Below are 19,219 nucleotides of genomic sequence, written 5' to 3'. Positions count from 1 at the left end.
AGAAGTTCATTAGTAGTAAAAGTTTGGAAGAATGATTGGCCTATGAGCGTTCTGTAAAGGGAGTAGTGGAATTTAATAGCATTGTGAATGCAAAAGGGGTGGGGAAAAAGGATTAAAGCTTTACAGGCTGCAGAGCAGGGGTGCAAAAGTTCTTGGAAGTTGTGGTAAGTGGTAAAAAAGGATTAAACTGATGGGTGAACTGATACTTCTGCTAAGAAGTAAATTTGAGTTGTACCTTTCATTTTGAATTTAATTTGATGTAATGGGTAAACAGGAACAGATGTAAGCATTAAAGCAATTGTATTTTTGGACAATGGAAGTGAAGGGATTCTTGTGCATTGTATTTGCTGTTGGAAGTTTGTTTCTGGTATAGAGAAGGGAATAATTCATAAATGTGCTGAGCACTATTGAGGTGAACTACTCCAGTGAAAAAGGTTTGAGATACATAGGTGACGTTTTTGGGGGGGGGAAATTACTAATCTCAGTATTCACTGGATGCAAAGTTCATTTGTTAGTTCTGCTTTAGATGTGGTGCAATTTATCTGAAATAAAGAATTCTGTGAACTAATGCTGATTTACTTTCCTTCCGATTTCATGATTTGCTTTTGCTTCTAATTTCCCATTTTGTGACCTGGTACAGTTCATTAATAATCATTTGATGTATCACTCAGTAAAATTCAGTTCCATAGGGAGCTTTGATTATGGGTTACATTTCTTGTATTTCTTGCCTTCTCAGTGACTATTCATAAGAGGTGAGTTGATGGAATGTTGGGATTCTCATAAAACCACATAAGTCACTCATTAATCTTTGTCTACCTCTATAAATGGACTTCCTGGGAAATCTGCCACAGATTGCAGTTAGCTTTTTCCCCCATAAGGCAATGGTTCAGTAGATGTGGTTATGAAGTAGTTATTTGCCTGGTGGACAGGGATGGGAATGGAAGGATGACTATTGTCAGCCCCACTGAGTAATCAAAAATGTAACTGTTAAAAGGATGAGGGTTGTAAGGGACCGGATTTTTTCACTCTCCCACCAGTGTTTTATGAAGTAAGAAAATGGAAAATGGCTGTAGGCAGGTGGGAAGAGAAAGAATATGGACTTGTGTACATTTAGTGTTCTGAAGAAGTGGTTACCCACTCCTTTATGAAGTGAAATGTGTACTATTTTTCTGTTGTTGTGTGAGTTTCTTGTGTTTACTAGCTAGGGGCTGGTTTTGCAGCCAATACAAGAAATACATGTCTATTTGCTTTTATTGTAATATACTTTGTTAGAAGAGTTATAAACCCAGATCGCCCAATAGTTTGCAGCTCTGGGAAATCATGTGCTTAATATGACATGCCTAGGCTTGTGACAGCTGGGCTATAAGGAATCATTTCTGTGGTGGAAGGGCATGTGCCCAGGAAATGTGCCAAAGAAGCCGTGAATATGGACACTGTTAGAGATGACTCACACAAGGGAAAACATGGAGCTTGTGGCTTTAGCATGTTGGCATGCAAACACAAAAGTCTGCTAAATGCTCTGCAGAAGGAATCTTTTGTCAGTACCATGACAGAACATTCATTGTTGTTTTTATTCCTAGCAAGTGGTTCTGCAAGCTCTGTTACAAAATAGCTTGTGGCAAAAATGGTGCATTTAAGGATTAATTGTATACTGCTGTGATAATTGCAAGAGGTAATTGTTGACGAGTGTCTGCTGCATTAAATTGTAGAATACATTGACTAGAATGTATCTCTAGAAATGAAAATGTGATATTTTTTTCTTGAGATCTCATGAAGGCAGGAGTTTCAGAGTATTGGAAAATGATTCCAAAGGCAAACAGCTTCTTTATACATATATACATGTATTAAATACTGTATACTGAGACGGTCCTGCTTAGTCTGAAAAATCATGTTACCTATGTTTTTCATGGAGTTCATAGTGTCCAAACTTGAATGAACAGTTCTTCTCTTTCCTTAGTTTCTGTTCTGCCTTGGCTACCTGGCAGATGCCTTTATTTTTTCCTTTGTGGTTGAACATGTTAGATGGCTGACAAACCTTGATTAAAGGACATAAATGCGCCACATGCAAAACCACAATGATTTCTTTGATTGCAGGGACCTTTTGGCCAGCTTGCAGTAAGGACTTGTGTTTAGAAGAGAACCTTTGGGCTCATCTGTATCTCCCCTCAAAGGGATGGCAGCCCGAGGACAGCTAGCATTCATCCTGACGCCAGGACACTTCAAAGGAGGTAAGCGCCTCAGAAATGATCCCCAGACAAAATACTTACCAGTCCTGCACCCCAGCGTGGTAATATTCTTTACTACAGCATTACCATCGTTCATGGCTCCTTCGTGAAAATTTTTTCAGAACTCTATGGGGCCTTATCAACTGCTTGCAGCCCCTTAAAATTCACAGAGATGTCCACTGCTGTCAGTCATCCTTGTCCACTTGCTTAAGAATGTGTCCGCAGTGGAAGGGAAAAAGACATTTTAAACCTCTTGAGTTTGTATACAGACATGTGCTCCCCTCCTTCCCTTACATTTTTATTTTCATGTTTTGGATGAGGTTCAAACTTGAGCTTTTTTTAGTTCATCATCCTTAAGGTTAAAGTCAGAGGGGGAAAAAAAGAAACAAAACCCAAAAAAAAACAACCAAAACCAAACCCTGCTCACTCCACATGATTTTAAAAAATTTTAATAGATTTCTGAATGATTCCTTTATGTCCAGATGATTTCCACCGAAATATTTTTGTGTTTGAATTTCTATTGAGCATTATTACAGAAAAGTTCTGTAGAAATGAATTATCGCTTTTCATTTTCCTGGGGGAAAATGTGTCCTTAGAAAATTTTTTTCCTCGTTAGGGATGCTACCTAGATGCAGCAGAGTTTGTCTTCCAAATACCTATGGAATAATAATTTAATAGAAAAAGCAATTTAAAATTAACAGAAGTTTACTTTGATATCAGAAATTTAAACACAAAATTCCTATGGTAGCTTTTATAAATTTATTTCAATTTTTTTACTAAAAGCGGACTTTTCAGGGGTGGTTTTCACCTCTTCTCCACCTAATTCTGGATCTCAGCTCTAGATCTTTCTTTTCACTTTCTTACTCCAGTAAGTGTTATATGAAGCCCACTAAGAATATGAGTGGAATTATAAGGAAGAACTTACTTGGGTTTTTTGTTGAGTTGGGTTTTTTCTTTTTTCTTCTTTTAATGGGAATATTTGGACATGTAGTAGGCCATTAGTGAATATCAGTTATATGTTTACTGAATAGATACTATTTTTTTTCTAAGGATGTGGATTTGGAGAGCATAGTTGTATAGTTGGCACTCAGACCATTTAAGCTTTATCTGTTAGTAAGTCTTGTAAAGTTTTACCTTGTTTTTATCACTACTGATGGGAATATATTATTTAGCTATTAGTTTGACTTCTTTAAACTTAAGAGATTTCTGACTATGTAAGGCACTTTTAATATCTGACATCTAGCCATTCTTGCTGGGCTCCACCACATAAATACAAAGGTTCTGTAGATTGTAACTTAAATATATTGAGGTAGTAAAGAAGTGGGTTGTCCTCTAAAATAATACAGTGCCTAATTTTACACTTATATATCTTTGGAAGAGATTTGCCTATGGATATTATGAATAACTTCCAGATCATCCAGATTTAAAATGCTTACAGGTGCTGGCTGTGTTGATAGATTAAATTAGCTTCAGTTTTGCTTGACTCTGTTCAAAAGCCTGGTTGTTGGTTTTTATATGTTGGGGGGTTGGTTTTTTGTTTGTTTCTTTGTTTGGTTTCTTTATTCCCCAAATGAGTCTATGATTCTTTTGCAGTAGTCAGTTTCCTTAATTTCACTGGAAAATTTTCTTTTGTAATCTTTTACACTTCATTTATTGTTTAACTCTAGGAATTTGGATTTTTTCCCCAATATATAATTTTTCCCAATGTCTTATTTCTATACTGCATCTTCTGGTGTTCAGAGGCAAAACAAATATTCAAATTTACGGAAAGAAACTTTCAAAAAACTGCAAATCTTTTTCTGGCAATTATTCTAACACTTCTTTATCTCCGCAAGGAATTACTGAATGTGCCAAAAATGAGCAGTAGTGCACTGAAACTTGTGTAAATTTTACCAGGTTCATTCTCTTCCTTTAAGACAAGCTATATTACAAATGTAGCTTTTAAAATGTAGTTTTCTTTATTAATGGGTTACCCTCCCCTGTGAGCAGATGAGAAGGAAACAAAGGCACCTTTTATTTCCTTTACTTGAGCTGCCTTTTAGTGTCAGCGAAAGTGGTTTTGTTTGAGTTTTTTTGGTGGTTTTTTTTTGTTTGTTTGTTTTTTGGGTGTGTGGGTGTTTTATTGTGGGTATTTCTAAATAAATTTGGTCTTATGCCTTCTTGTCTAGAAATTCAGCAAGGAAGAGTAGAAACAGGGCTGAGAATTGCTAGACTGCTTTCTAGTCTAAAATAAAGTATCTGCTAATGGACATTCTGGTAAAATGAGAGAGCTAGCTATAGGCAGGCAGCGTTATATTATTTGGAGTCTCTGCAATTCATGAAATACTTAAAGAATTCGTTTTAAAGGTAAATCTACTTATTGCTTCATCAATTTTTCCTGGAGGGAACCGATGCTCAAAGCAACATTCTTTCTCTTTGGAGCCTTTCAGATTGATAGTAGAACTCAGTCATTCATTTAGGAAGCAAAATCAGTTTTGACTTTTTTCTTTAGTAGTATACAAGATTATCTACTTCAGCATGGCTAGACTTTTAGTCATACTTTCTTGATGAATAGTTTATCCTAATCTGTATTTTATAACATCTGCTTCTGCTCCTCTTATACTTCAAAAACCCCAAAGCAGGATATTAATTTACAAGGTTTAAAGACGGCTAATTCATTGCATCTGTTGGTGTTTCAGTACTTTTGCGCTTTTTAAAGAAAATGGGACAGTACTTGAAGACTCTGCTCTAAAACATGGACTGTTGTGACAGGATGGGGAGGGGGAGGGAGAGGGCAGTTTATCCAGAGGATGTCTTTGGTGGCTAAAGAAACCTAGGTACTTGTAATGTTGTTATCTCATAAGATAGTTCCTCTTGTTCTTTGGAATCAACAGTTGTCTCTCCATGCCGTCTGACTTCCAGGTGCTTTGAAACAAGTGTCTTTAGAAAAATAATACAGTTTGGTTTTACTTAATGAAATTTTACTTAATAAGCAAATAGCTTTCTCCTTTCTAAAATGATACACCAGTCTACATAATTTTGCATTGTAGTTGTAGGAGGAACTAGGTGGAAGAACATTAGCAGATGAATAGATTGTCAAAGAAAAGTTCAAGTGAAGGATTAGGTGCACTGTGGAACTCAATATGCTTCCTAGGAAGTATTGGAATAATGCTGTTATTCTTATTCATTGTTAATGAGGCTGGAAAATTTTCTGTTCTTTCAGATATGGAGAAAAAATTATAGTACTTGCTGGGATTGCCTTCAAGAACAAGCTATACTGTCTTAGAAAGGTGGTATGAATTAGCACCGAAAGATTTTTTTTTTTTTTCTGACTTTGTCTTCTGTGAAGACGGCTCCAAAATCTTGTGAAAACATTGTAGCCTTTCTTGATAGCTGTTAAACAGTCACAGGACCCTAGTTTTGGAGTGATAAGATCAGTTCGTCCATTTGCAGTGGAAAGGGCTTGATTTACTACTTAGGGTAACAGAATTGGGTACCCATAGTGTTTAAATTGGAGTGTCTTTTTGGAGAAACTTAGCGTAAATAAATTACTTCTGCTGTCAGTGATTCTATCCTTTGTCACATCCTTACTGTCTGTCAAAAGAGTTATTATATGGCATTGAGCAATCCACCTGACATCTGGGTAGGCTGGTTGAAGTTCAGGGGTTCCTTGCTTACCTTCTCTGTACAAGGACTGTGTGCTGGAAAGAGTGGAATGGGAGCAGATAGTGATATACTGTTCGTTCTGTGCTGTTAACATATGGGGTCTTGTTCTGGTTAGATTTAAATTGAACCAGTAATATATATAGGCAATATTTATAACTAGTCAAGAAAATGACAAGAATTGAGGCCTTGAGGTAGATCTGTATTGTATTCCTTGGCCAAACCATACATTTACTGAATAACAGTAGTAGTCACCTTGTACTGTTAAAGAACTCGATTTTGCCAGTTGGTATCTGTTCTAATACTAATCTCTAAGTCTAGAAATTGAACAGTCAACTATTGGAAAGTTTGCAAATCCTGATTAATTTCAAGGATCTAATGGCAATGCATCAACTCATAGGTGTCTTCTCTCTTAAGCCTAAAATAATTACTTTCTTGTGTGTGTATTATTTGTTATGATAGGATAAGCTCCAGGGAAAAGACATTTAAAATATTTTGGAGGTCTTGATACTTACTGATACATGTTTTCAGATTTGATACAGTTGATGACCTTTAGTAGTGTTGTGGGAGGGTTTGGGAGCAGGAACCACAAATACGTAAATGCCATTTCCTGTCGCTGCCTGAATGCATCATTTATGGCATCATACAAAACTTAATTTTTTTCTGATTGATCTGTATCTGCATATAGTCTCACCAATGTCCATGTGCATTAATAAATAATGAGAGCTCAAATGCCAGGGTGTGCCTGTTCTTTGTCCTGGATAATAAGACAGGTTTACTGTTGTTACTTGGTGTTGGAAGGAGATGGTGAATGAATAAGATGGTGCCTGAAGCTGAGCTTGATGTTGGAGAAGAGGAAGGTATTCTGAAGAATTTGGATATATGGGTGATTGTATTCCTTAAGGTGTGTTTCTCTTTGGTTAATCATTCCTTCCTCTTTTTATGAAGGGTGTTGGGGTGATGAATGTTTTCAGATGCATTTTAAACAGATGGTTTTGTGCTTCTGTCTTCAGTGGATTGCACAGCTTATTTTGGGGCTGGCCCTTCTTTTCTGGGGAGTGTGGGGTGGATGAAAGCGTCTTTGGCATTACGTGGTTCTGCCACCTGGTGGCTTTGTCGAGCAGCAGGGGCTTCAAATGCGTGGTTAAAAGCACAAGGGTGAATAAATCCTGAAAAAAATCCTTTCTGTCAAAGACAGAGGGAATGAGTTGGCAGGGTGACTTAAAGTAGATATGGAAGACAAGTTTCATGATCTATGCATCATGTTTTTGAAGTCAGGCATCTAAGAATCAGTATGCAAGTATTTAAGAAGCTTCTGGTAGCTAAAGTTGTCAAACTTCTTCATGTCTTTATATATGAAACGAACAGAGAAAAATCTCCACGAGTAGTGGTACCAACCTGTAGCAGGAATGCAATTTATAGAGGTTACACTGTTGTATACATTGCGTATCTCAGGGTTCTTTTGATCTGGTTTCTTATGCTGGAGAATTATGAATTGATACTAAATTTATACCAGTATTGAAATATAAGACTCTGTTCCTTGCCCTTATTACTTTGGCATAACTGAGATGTTTATTAAACAAAGTATCACACATCATGTTATGCAATGCATTTCAGTTTTGGAACTAGTTTGTTCTTTTCAGAGTACTTTGAGGTTCTGTCCAAGGTATTCTGTTTCTCTTTTTCAATACTCCAGGTTTTTCTACTAATCCAGTGATAGTAAAACTTTTAGTACATAGATCAACTTATGCTAGTTCTTATTTTGATTAGAAAATCTGTTGTGTTATTTCAATCAAATACATAATTTATAGCTTGTTCATGTGAGTTAAAATGCTTGTAAATATCGATTCTAAGTGGAATTTGGACATGGCTTATCTCCGTAACTAAGCAAGCTTTTTATGCATGTTTATAAATATCCTCTGTTCTGATAATTGTGTACCATAAATTTAAGGTGAGAAACACCTTTTCTCACAATGGATTTAAGATGGGAAATTCTCTTTCTCACAATAGGTGGGGAGTAATTAGAAACAAACATAAGCTCACTGTCGTACTGATATTTTCAAATTGCACAGATCACTCAGTGTGCTTACTTCCAAGTCCTTCTGGTCCTTCTCTTTTGTGACTCAGTGTTATGATTTCCTCTGCAATCACTTCTTCACTAAAGAAAGGTGATTTAGAAATATTTTCATCAATACATACTTAACTTGATTGCTTTAGGTCAGTCTCTCCTGTATAATATCACAGTCCTAAAAAATGTTTATGTTCTTCATGTAGAAGAAAAAGAAATAAAAAGTATCTCTCAATGTTTATTCAGATTTTTTTTTAACTTCATAAGGACTTATAAACAAACATTTTGATCTTGATTACTTATTTCTGTACATCTTCTATACTTGTCTGATTTTGGTTAAAATGTGCCTTTGAGACTCTATAGATGGAGGGTTCTTTTGTGCATGGCCTTTTTTTTTTCAGCGTATAGTCTTTGACTTTTACATATTAGAAATTCTTTATCTGCTGTAGCTGTGCTTATTTTGCAAATACTTTCATGATATAATCGAGGAAATTTCATTAGAGATAAAGCTGCTATTGTAAGGTTTTTTGGGTGGTTCCAGAGTTAAAATCAGAAGTCAGACCTCCAGAAGAGCAACCACAGTTTGGAAGGGATTTACAGAAACTGTCTTTTTGTAACAGAACTTCTTTTAGATTCCAAAGCTGTTAATTATCTCAGTTTCATGGCATCAGAGGAAAACCTCTTTTTCTTACTGTGAAAAAGGCAGTGTTCCACGTGCCCTCATTAATGTGCTTGTCTAAGCTTATAGAGAAATAATAATTCTAAATTTGGATTGATGACTCACCTGGCTTCACTGTATTTGGAAGAAAATTCAGTGCTATGTTGTGGCTGATGCTTAAAAGAAGAAAAATGGTCTTATTTCAGATCTTAAAATGGAGCACTGAATGTTGCTGGTGTCAGTATATAAATGTAGTATCTTCTTCAAAATATAAGTGATTACGTGTAATATATAATTACTAATCTAGGCTATGGAAGAAAAATTTAGTGCTTTTGGTGTTCTTTTTGAGAGCAAAAGTGGGAAATATATACAGAAGAAAGTGAAAAGTTCAGGCAGAAAAAGAATTTGGGCAGCTTTAAAAAGGAAAGTGACAGTAGGTGTTATGGAATGTGAAGCATGCCAGAGATACTGAGAAAAGAAGGAAAGAAGGAGGCCTGTTGCTGTGGTGATGCCAAAGTCAATTGATAGTAGCGCTCTACTTGCCTTGTGCTGTTGTTACAAGGCATTATATTGGGTTTACATGGCAAGGTTTTGGTAGCACGGGACCCACAAGGGTGGCTTCTGTGAGAAGCTGCCAGAAGCTTTCCCCGTGTCCGATAGAGTCAGTGCCAGCCAGCTCCAAGACAGACCCGTCACTGGTCAAGGCCAAGCCCATCAGTGACTGTGGCAGCACCTCTGAGAAACAGATTTAAGAAGGGGGAAAAAACTTCACAACTGCAGCTGAAAGAGGAGTGAGAATAAGTGGGAGCAACAGCCCTGCAGACCCCAAAGTCAGTGAAAAAGGAGGAGGAGGAGGTGCTCCAAGTGCTGGAGCAGAGATACCGCTGCAGCCTGTGGGGAAGATCATGGTGAGGCAGGTTGCCCCCCTACAGCCCATGGCAGTCCATGAGGGAGCAGAAATCCACCTGCAGCCCGTGGAGAACCCCGTGCCAGAGCAGGTGGATGTGCCCAAAGGAGGCTGGGACCCTGTGGGAAGCTCACACTGGAGCAGGCTCCTGGCAGGACCTGTGGCCCTGTGGAGAGATGAGCATGCACTGGAGCAGGTTTGCTGGCAGGACTTGTGACCCTGCGGGGGACCCACATTGGAGCAGCCTGTTCCTGAAGGACTGCACCCCATGGAAGGGACCCATGCAGGAGCAGTCTGTGAAGAGCTGCAGCACATGAGAAGAACTCAAGCTGGAAAAGTTTGTGGAGGACTGTCTCCTGTGGGAGGGACTCCACTGGAGCAGGGGAAGATTGTGAGGAGTCCTCCCTCTGAGGAGGAAGGAGCAGCAGAGACAATGTGTGATGAAATGATCACAATGATCATTTCCTGTCCCCCTGTGCCTCTGGGGGTGAAGAGGTAGAGAAAATTGTGAGTGAAGTGAAAACTCAGGAAGAGGGCAGGGGAAAGGGTTAAGATTTGGGTTTTAAGATTTGTCATACTGCTCTGATTTGACTGGTAATAAATTAAACTAACTTCCCCAAATTAAGTCTGCTCTGCCCATGAGGTTAACTGGTGAATGATCTCTCCCTGTCCTTACCTCACCCCACGAGCCTTTCACTATATTCTCTCTCCTGTGTCCAAGCTGAGGAAGGGAGTGACAGAGTGGTTCTGGAGGATACCTTGCATCCAACCCACCACTGGCATAAAGTCAGTATATGTAGGTTGTTGTCTCTATGATGAAATATATATTAAAAAATTTGTTACTACTGTCTCACCAAAATGATTTACTTGTGTCTTTTGGTATGCAGATTTTAAATAAGAAAGCTGAAAAACCAAAAAATCCAGCAAGAATTAGTGAAAGGTGATAGTAAGGTTTGCTACCATAGTAATGACATCTGTTCAGAATCTTCCTATGAATGATGAAAACTGAAAAAAACCCCAAAATATTACTCAATAAAATTGAGTAATATTTCTGTGGCACGGAGGAACCATAGGAAACTAAAAATGACTTTGAATCTAAGACTACATATAAAAAGATGGCATGATTGTAATAGATTGCTATTACTTAGCTGCACACTGGGATACAGATACAGTTGTGTGTGTTTCTTAACTGCATTTCCATACTTCACTTGTCTTCAAATGTAGAATTACTGAGTGTACTGGATCCACAGCTTTTGTACTGTAAATTCAGACATGTGGCCCGAAGCAGCTGATGATGAAAGTTTCAGGAGCAAAGACTAAGCAAACTAGAAAAAGAATTGAAAGGATAAATGATGATTTTAAAAAGACTGTGAATAATATAACTTTTAGTTGTGTAATTGTGTTACAAAATTTTGTAACTATGTAATTAAAATTATATCCTTAAATATTTTGTTCGTTATTTTCTACCTCTAATTTCTAATTTTCAGCTGGGGAATTTAGTAGCTAGTGTTATGGGGAGTTTCTCTTTTGGGAAACTATATTTTATTTCAAGTTGTTAGCTCATTCAAATCATGAGGTAATTGAGGTAATAGAAAAGGGAAGATGCATCTCTTGTTGATCTCTAGGTGAGGTGGTGTTGTGGATGTTTGTTTTTCTTTCTTTCTTCTGTTTGTTTTTGGTATTTTGTTGGGGGTTTTTTTGCCTTTTTTTGAGAGGGTGACGGATTTTATTTGTTCTACCTTGTTCTTTCCCATCCAGGCATTTCCAGTGAACTAAAAGGTTGTGATACAGTTGACATGTTTGTTTTTAAGTTATTATTAAAATTAAATGTAAATTTTGCAGTCATGAAGTTTGAATATTCAGGAAATTTCATGCAGCTCTAAAAGACATTTTATCAGACTGAAGCAAAATATATATATAAAATTTCGATCGAATTTAGTAAGATTTTTGAAGATGAAGTTACTTACTATAAGACACTTCTCAGAAGCATTCTTGTTGAAACTATTAGGACCTGGAGCCTTGAAGGGACAGGTAAAATCTGAAAAACTCTTAGCAGCAAAATAAGTATTTCAGTACTGCAGGGGACTGTCTCAAGATGAGTTACAGTTCTTGAAATATCCGTGGTGTCTGCAGAAAGTAAGCATCAAGATGTAGATACTGAGATAGATTATATTTTTTAATGACTCTTCCTAAAAAATGTGTTCCGGCTCTTTTAAAATGTTTTTAACAAGACTGTGTTTGTTAAATAACATGAGTTGATTCCTGAAGAAAGGTATCTAACTTTAGCTGAATCTGTATGTTAAAAACAGTGGATAATGAAGGAACCCAATCCAGGGTCTTACCTAGAAATAATACAATATATATAACTGGAGGTAGGAAAAAGGTGCATTCTGAGATGAGAGAGGGGACAGATGCAGTGGAACTACAGATATAATAATGACTAAAAAGTGTTAGTGAGTCCTAAGGGCTAAAATTTTAATCCCCCAGGGGATTTAGAAGTTACGCTCTGTATTACATTTATCACTTTTCTAAAAATTTTAATCCATCTTTATAGATGAATATTCAGACTCTAAGCTGCCTTGACTGTGAGCTATTATTTTTACATGAAGTTTTATTCTGTAGGATAAAGTAAGTGAATATTGTTGCTATTTACGTGCTCCTTGCTCTGACAGACACCTATTTTTTTATGCTAGAAGTCTTGTGAAAGTTTGGTACATACCACAGAGTTAAAACTAACAAAGCTTAATATAACCTGATTATCATAAAAACTACACCAAAACCCAGTATGTTCCATGCAGCAAGTTCATTTGAATATGTTTTTGGTAGATCTGTGACCTCTATGTATATCAAGGCTGGTACTGCAAGTAAAAGGTGAACTGCTTCTCTTAGTGTACTGGGGAATAGGATGCTGCAAAGAGTAGAAAGAAATGATTGGGTCCAGTCTCTGTCTTAGCATACTGTATTGTGTATCTTGTGTTGAACAGGACTGTAACATGTACCAAGCTTTCCTTTGGAAATATAGTAGCTTGATGTTGTTGTTAGCTTTTATTTTTGCTAGCTGGAGCTAGTAAATTGCTGTAGTCAGCTTAAATAATCTTTATTACTACTTGGCTTCACGTTTCTCGAACACCGTTGTTCAAAATTCTGTACCATATATCAACTGTGTAAGCATTAGTGGAGAAAACTTACAGGTATTCTTTGCTAGGTCAGAGACAGATTACTGTTCAAGACAATGAAACAATGCAGAAATGTGAAGAATAAATTCTAAATTAAATTTGACCTAGACAGGGTTTAGGCTTGTTCAAGAAAATAGTATGAAGTATCTGTACAAATAAAAATAATAAACAAAATCAAGAAATTTTCTAAGGAAAGGAATATGTTTTATGTAACACAGTTATTATTTGGAATGTCTGTAATCAGATTTTTTAAATGAAAATGTATTCTCCTACATTTTCATTGAGCGGGCTCTGTCTGTACCTTTCTTGCCTCAGAAGACACTTTTGCAAAATGCACAAAGATATGTCGTAAGGATAAGGAGGTGGGTGGCTTTTGGGAGTTAATATGCTCAGAATGCTTGGATGGTTCTAGTCAGCATAAAGGCAGGAGGTTTTCTTCTGCTGCTTGACTCTTTGGTAGAGATTGAAGAGAAGTTTCTTCTTCTCTGGATACTGTCTATATTCTAGTAGTATTAGTATCAGTACAAAAGAGGTACCATGAAGTGAGTTTGGGTGTGACGTGAAGTATACATCAGTTACTTGGAAGCAATGAGCTTCTGTGTTCCTACACATTGGTAAATGGGAGGTACCTTTCTTCTTGTTAATTTAGAGGAACAGAGTTAAATTGAAAACACATGCATGGAGATGCATGCACTCTTGAGTAAACAATCCAAAGATATTTTTGAGAAACAGCTAAATGTTAGTGGTGTTTTAAAACTACAGATGCTTTCTTAAGCAAAAAGAATGGAACAAGTCCCATTAACTTACTACTTTTTTTTTTAAACTTATATACATTTTTATTGTTTTTTTTTTTGTTGTTTTGCAGGATACAAAATTATGGATAATAATGGAATATCTGGGTGGAGGCTCTGCCCTTGATCTCGTAAGTAAATAATGCATGGGTTTTCGTTACTTTACCTCACATAATTATATTCCTATCTTATAAATCTGGAAACTATAAAAGGTCATATGGCTGTGGCAATGTTTCCTTTCAGTAAAGGAGAAAAGTATTTGTCAATGCCAGAAAAGTGTTATTTTCCATGAGGCACAACTGATTATTTATATAAATGGAAGGGAACTAAGCAACATAATATTGGAAGCAGGATATAAACATCTTAGAGTGCTAATCTTCAGTCAGCCAGAGAGCACTAGTGACTGAAAATAGTTTTTTCTGTCTCTTAATTCTGCCACCACAACCCTTCTTAGCGTATACATTTTAAAGTATCGTCCCCACCACCCGCTTCCCCAAACAATCATACAAAAGATTCCCTGTTTGAAGTCTTACTGAAGCCTAAATAGACAGAAATACAGTTTAGGCTGTAAAAATATTACAAAGAAGTAGGAGAAGCTGTGGACTCCAGTGAGAGTAGAGAGGCCTTACAGAGAGCCTTGGATAGACCAGAGGGCTGGGCAGTCATGAACCGTATGAAATTTAACAAGAGCAAAGTGCTTCATTCTGCACCTGGGACGGACCCAGTTTTGAATTAGAATTCCCAAGGTTCAGTGCAGAGTGTGTTTTCTGTAACGGGATGCTGTCATTCACTTTAGCTATTGAAAAAAACCAACACCCAAACCCCCTCCCAAATCACACACCATCTTATATTTATTCTGGATTTTAAATGGAGAAATAACAATGGATGTTTTAAGTATGTGAAAATTGTTATACTAATAGAGGCAGAATGTCTCTGTAGCATAGTTTGCAGTTGTCAAATGGGGCAACTAATTTTGCTTGAGGAAAGAGTGAAAGGAAAAAGGCTGGTCTGAAGGGATTCTGCTGGTGGCATCCAGAAGACAAGAGGGGATATTAAATGTGAACTTCCCGCAGTTGTGCATTTTCAAACCCATTTATACCTTTAGTTTCCACATCTGTTAGAAGGAATTCTGTCATTGTGTACAAATTCATAATGTTCCCCATAAAGATACGATAAAGAAAGTTTATTTATGGTTGTGATAGCTTTTTTTTTTTCCCTGGCAGAAAAGCATTTAGAAACTGGGGTTGCTTTTATAAATTAATTATTACTCTCTTTCTATAGATATAAAGGAGCAGAATGAAAAAACAAATGTTACCATATTTTCTTCTCTTTTGCTTTTTCATCACACACATTTCACTTGTGTGATAACCATGTGTTTATTTAAGTTTGTTGCCTAGAAATAGTACAAAGTCTGTGGTTACATTTTAAAGTATTATTGAAGAAATTGCACCACAGAACTGAAATCATCATGTAAGTGTGAATTAAGCACCTTTTGTGTGATTCATTAATTTTCAATTTATGTTCTGCTGCATGTTTTCCTAGTTCTAACATGCACATTATGGTTTTCAACTGGAATCTGGTAGGACAACTGGCACACTTTGCCACTTTTCCATACTCAAGGCACCTTGGATTCCATGTTCTGAGTGTAGACATGTCATGCTAGCTTGGTGTTTTCTGCACTTGAATATGCACTGGCTGTTTTGAAAATCACGCCTCACAAGACAAAGTACATTTAATGTACCTTTGTACATTGTTGTTCAACTACGAGTATAATTTAAGTTTGTGACTGAGGTACAAGTGCCAGTATTCTCAGACTTAGTCTATTTTCAATAACTTCCTCCTCACTAAGTTGAGGTAAGGTCACATCTGACATAAGAGGTTTTGCCCTGTTAAATGTATCATGTTACCAAGTCTTGAAGTGGTACTCGCAGCCTGGCTGGAGCAAAGCTTTGAGAATGTCTAAGTGGATTTCAGGGAGTGGTAATATCATGTGTGTTATTAAAGCTAAGGAAAAGCAAAGAATATTATAATTAAAGCTACAAAGATAAAGCAAATATGAAATGAAATACTATGTCTGTTCCTATGTAATAGATGAGGATTTCTGAGGGATGTACTACTTCTAATTTTTTGTCTGAGATGCTTTCCTTCTCACAGAGTAAAGCTTTAGAGATAGAACCTTTTTATTGTGCTTCAGTGACTGCTATTGTGGAGTAAACTAGAACACTGGAATATTTCCAATCTTAATTGTTGGATACAAAGTTTCATTGTCTCTCTTGAAATGCCCTTATTGGTTAAGAAACCTCTCTGAGTGTAGTGACCTTTCCTCTGTCTGTTTAGAGTTAGTGGTATTCTCACTTTTAGAATTTATATCAGATGTAAAGAGCTCTGTGATCACGTACCACTACCGCTTCATCTAATAAAAATAATTACTTGGAGCCTTTGATTCTACCAATTAGCAGATTTATACGTTGAGTTTTATATGAAAAAAGTTAACACTTTAAGATATGTAATATTCTGTCAGTCTACTGGCTTGAGTTGTGTTTTAGAGAGTTTCACAAAATCCAATGCAGTATGTAGTCATAGACTGTGTGATTGCTGTAGTACCTTATATGCCTTAGTTTCTTGCTTGGGCTTTGAGACTAGGGTCCACATAGGTGATGTGGAGTTGCATATCTAAGTTCAGTGTAATGTTAATAATCAGATTACAATATAGATGCTTTTCAAAGGCAATGTTTATATCCATGACCTGACCACAAAGCAATAACTGTCCTTATGGCACCTTTAACAAACTTTAAAAAACGTTTTAGATTAATTATTTCTTTGCATGTTGTTCACCAGGCCACTTAGTTTAGAACTGTGTATTTTTAAAAAGAATATTCTGTCTCACATTGTGAAGTTAGCAAACTGAGGTTTTGAGGGATAACAAAAGGAGTAATTTCTTTTTATAGTCATAGGTTATTTCTGTTTTCTCTGTTTCTCCCTTTTTAAAATATATTTACACATTCCTTGCATCTCCTAGTTAGAACCTGGCTCACTTGATGAAACCCAGATTGCTACAATATTGAGGGAGATCCTCAAAGGACTCGATTACTTGCATTCAGAAAAGAAAATTCACAGAGATATTAAAGGTAAATTGTTTTTTAACTGTATTGAAAGAATATTAGAACAGCTCATGCAATAAAAAGGAACACCCTTACAGTGTCAAATGTCTTCATATCTGCTATTTCCTCTTCTTTATTCCAGCTGCTAATGTATTGCTGTCTGAACAAGGAGAAGTAAAACTAGCAGATTTTGGAGTAGCAGGACAACTAACAGATACACAGATAAAGAGGAACACCTTTGTGGGAACACCATTTTGGATGGCACCTGAAGTAATAAAGCAATCGGCGTATGATTCAAAGGTAAGGTATTTCAAGGTATTAGCCAAAGTCCCATCCTTTCCTAACTTGAAGTACATAGGTTGGTCTTCAGAATGTAGCTAATAATTTTGACTGTGTCTAGATGAGTGTGTGTTTAGATGATACCTAGCAGCTAAAATCTGCTGGTGAGGAAAGATTTCCTAATTTGTATCCAAACTTTAAGTTTCCTAGTTTATTAAGCCAATCCAGATGGCAAGAAATAATACAGTATTGATGAGTACATACACCTTTTATCCCACCCTATTGATGAGTATTTTTGGCTATTTAAAAGTGGAAAAGAACAAATATGTACAAAATGGTAGTATTCTTCTGCTTGTTGTTAGAAAAAAATAGTCAGCAACACTGTTGAAGAATATGGATTTGGTGGGTGTGAAAGTGTTGTTTAAAAGTGCTGTTATTCATCTGTGGAAGAATGTGCTGCATAGGTCTATGCTATCCTGACCATGTTCTTTTAGATATGCCATACAGGGCAGGTTTACTGTTTAATATCCAATTTATCTGTACACAGGATTTTGATTTAGCAGAGTGGTCATCATCAGGTTTGGCTCCTGGGAATGATCATCAGTTACACAAAGCATGATTGAGTCCTCACGTTTTGCGTTCTGGTTGTTTTAGTCTGCAATGCCACGTGGACATAAAAGGTCTTGGATACTTGATGAGTTCTCTAGAAAGCCACAGCTCATGTTTTGAATGAGCTAGAGATATTTGCATGCATCTGTGCACGTTCTGGCACTTAGAGAACAGATTAAATTGCACATACAATAGTTGGCTGTGCAATAAAAACTTGAGAAGGCCTGTTTATTTTAGGATAGCCTTATGCATATGTGAGAACACAGACATCCAAAGCTAATCTCATTCTCCTTCCATAAGCTGGCCATTCCTGAGAGATTTTAAGCAGGACTGTCCTCTTCATATCATTGTCTCAGAGTGGTGCAAGCAAGTTCCATTACGTAGCTGCTGTGTTTCCGTTTTGTTCTTGGCCCTGTTGAATCCTTCTAGTTCCCAGGTGTAAGGGGTTCCAATAAAAGCTTGACAGTGCTCTGGTTTTTGGCAGTAGTTCTTCCTGTTTTGATTCCTTTCTTCATCTGAAAGCAGGTTTTCTTACCTGCTTTAGTTTTCCCATGTCTAGTTCTCTGTCCTTTATACTCGGTAACTTGTAATAGAAAAATAGATATTTAATTTTAAAATGGTTTTCTCTTGCACATAGCCTGTTTTCTTTGACTTATAAGAGCTTCAAAGTCAGACTGAATTTTTGTAATTAGAAGATGAGAGGCTCATGGCAGTACTGCAATAAATAGTAGTTACCAGTGACTTGCTGACTGGTATTTGAACTTGGAAGAAGAATTTTTATTCAAGATTTGAAACTGTAAAAATCATAACGTGGTAAAACTTAGTGCTGATATAGTGCCATCACTTCTGAAGGTCATGCTTATCCCTCTCCATTTGGAGGACTGATTCGTGCTTGTTCTGGAGTTTCGTTGACACAGTCAAGCGCATCCTAGAAACTTGGAGACCCATGTGATTGCTACTTACTGTTTTGAGATCCTTTTTTATCTGTGAAAGGAGAGGATATGGTTCCAGAGGAATTTGGAGGAGTTTTCAACAGGAATGGGCTTCCAAAACCCATCTTTGACTTCAAAGAACTCAGTGTACAGCCATAGTTTGTGAACTTTTTCATTAGTTTTTGTGGAGGAAGGTCACTAGCAATAGAGAGTTATAAGAGGAAAAAAGGAAGTATTTATATACATATGCATGTATGCAAGTGGATATCTGTGCACTCATACACATGTAAATTTGATGTTTATACTTATATACACATGCTCCACCTGTGAGTGAAAGTCTGGCAGAAGAAAATTTATCCATTCATATGGCTTTAACACTTTGCTCTTAAGAAACTGAAATTCCAAATAAGTTGGAAATAATAATGCTCAGTAGTTAACATTAAGACTCATCTTCCCAGGTGACATTTCTCTTTCATAACCGAGGAAAGCTTTCCTGCTAGAGGGAAGTTACTCGCAGTTAGACTTGAGGAGAACTTAGCTGACAATGTGCTTATAAAGATAAATGAAACTCAGGGCTCATATGCTTATGTAATCCTTTGTGCTCAGTAACTGTTCTGTAACGTGCTAACAAAATGTCATTTCATAAATTCAATGGTATGCTAATTGAGTCTAATTTTTTTTTCATACTTACTTGTAAAATTAAGTAACTAAGCTCTTAACAGTAGAGTACTGTCTGAACAAGGAAGGAGGAGATTGTTTTGAGTCAGGCCTTGTAGCTGTGATGGTGGAATGGATGTGTACGTTGCAGCTATTAGCTCGTGGTCCTGTATG

The 19,219-nt window shown here is 36.8% G+C and overlaps 1 protein-coding gene across 1 annotated transcript in view; it reads left to right on the top strand.

The window, feature by feature from the left end:
* The window catches only part of STK24 (serine/threonine kinase 24), a 54,490-nt gene that overhangs the window by 24,554 nt on the left and 10,717 nt on the right, over nt 1-19,219 (top strand). Inside the window, exons 3-5 of the mRNA XM_027741061.2 lie at nt 13,542-13,598; nt 16,487-16,595; nt 16,711-16,868. Coding sequence (XP_027596862.1) covers nt 13,542-13,598; nt 16,487-16,595; nt 16,711-16,868 — 324 coding nt within the window. The remainder of the gene's footprint in view (nt 1-13,541; nt 13,599-16,486; nt 16,596-16,710; nt 16,869-19,219) is intronic.

Source organism: Pipra filicauda, unplaced genomic scaffold (assembly GCF_003945595.2).
Source record: "Pipra filicauda isolate LSUMZ 115617 unplaced genomic scaffold, ASM394559v2 scaffold24_size8852520_pilon, whole genome shotgun sequence".
Classification (NCBI taxonomy): Eukaryota; Metazoa; Chordata; class Aves; order Passeriformes; family Pipridae; genus Pipra; species Pipra filicauda.
Note: the sequence above shows the minus strand (reverse complement) of the source record. Positions and strands in the feature narration are given on the sequence as shown.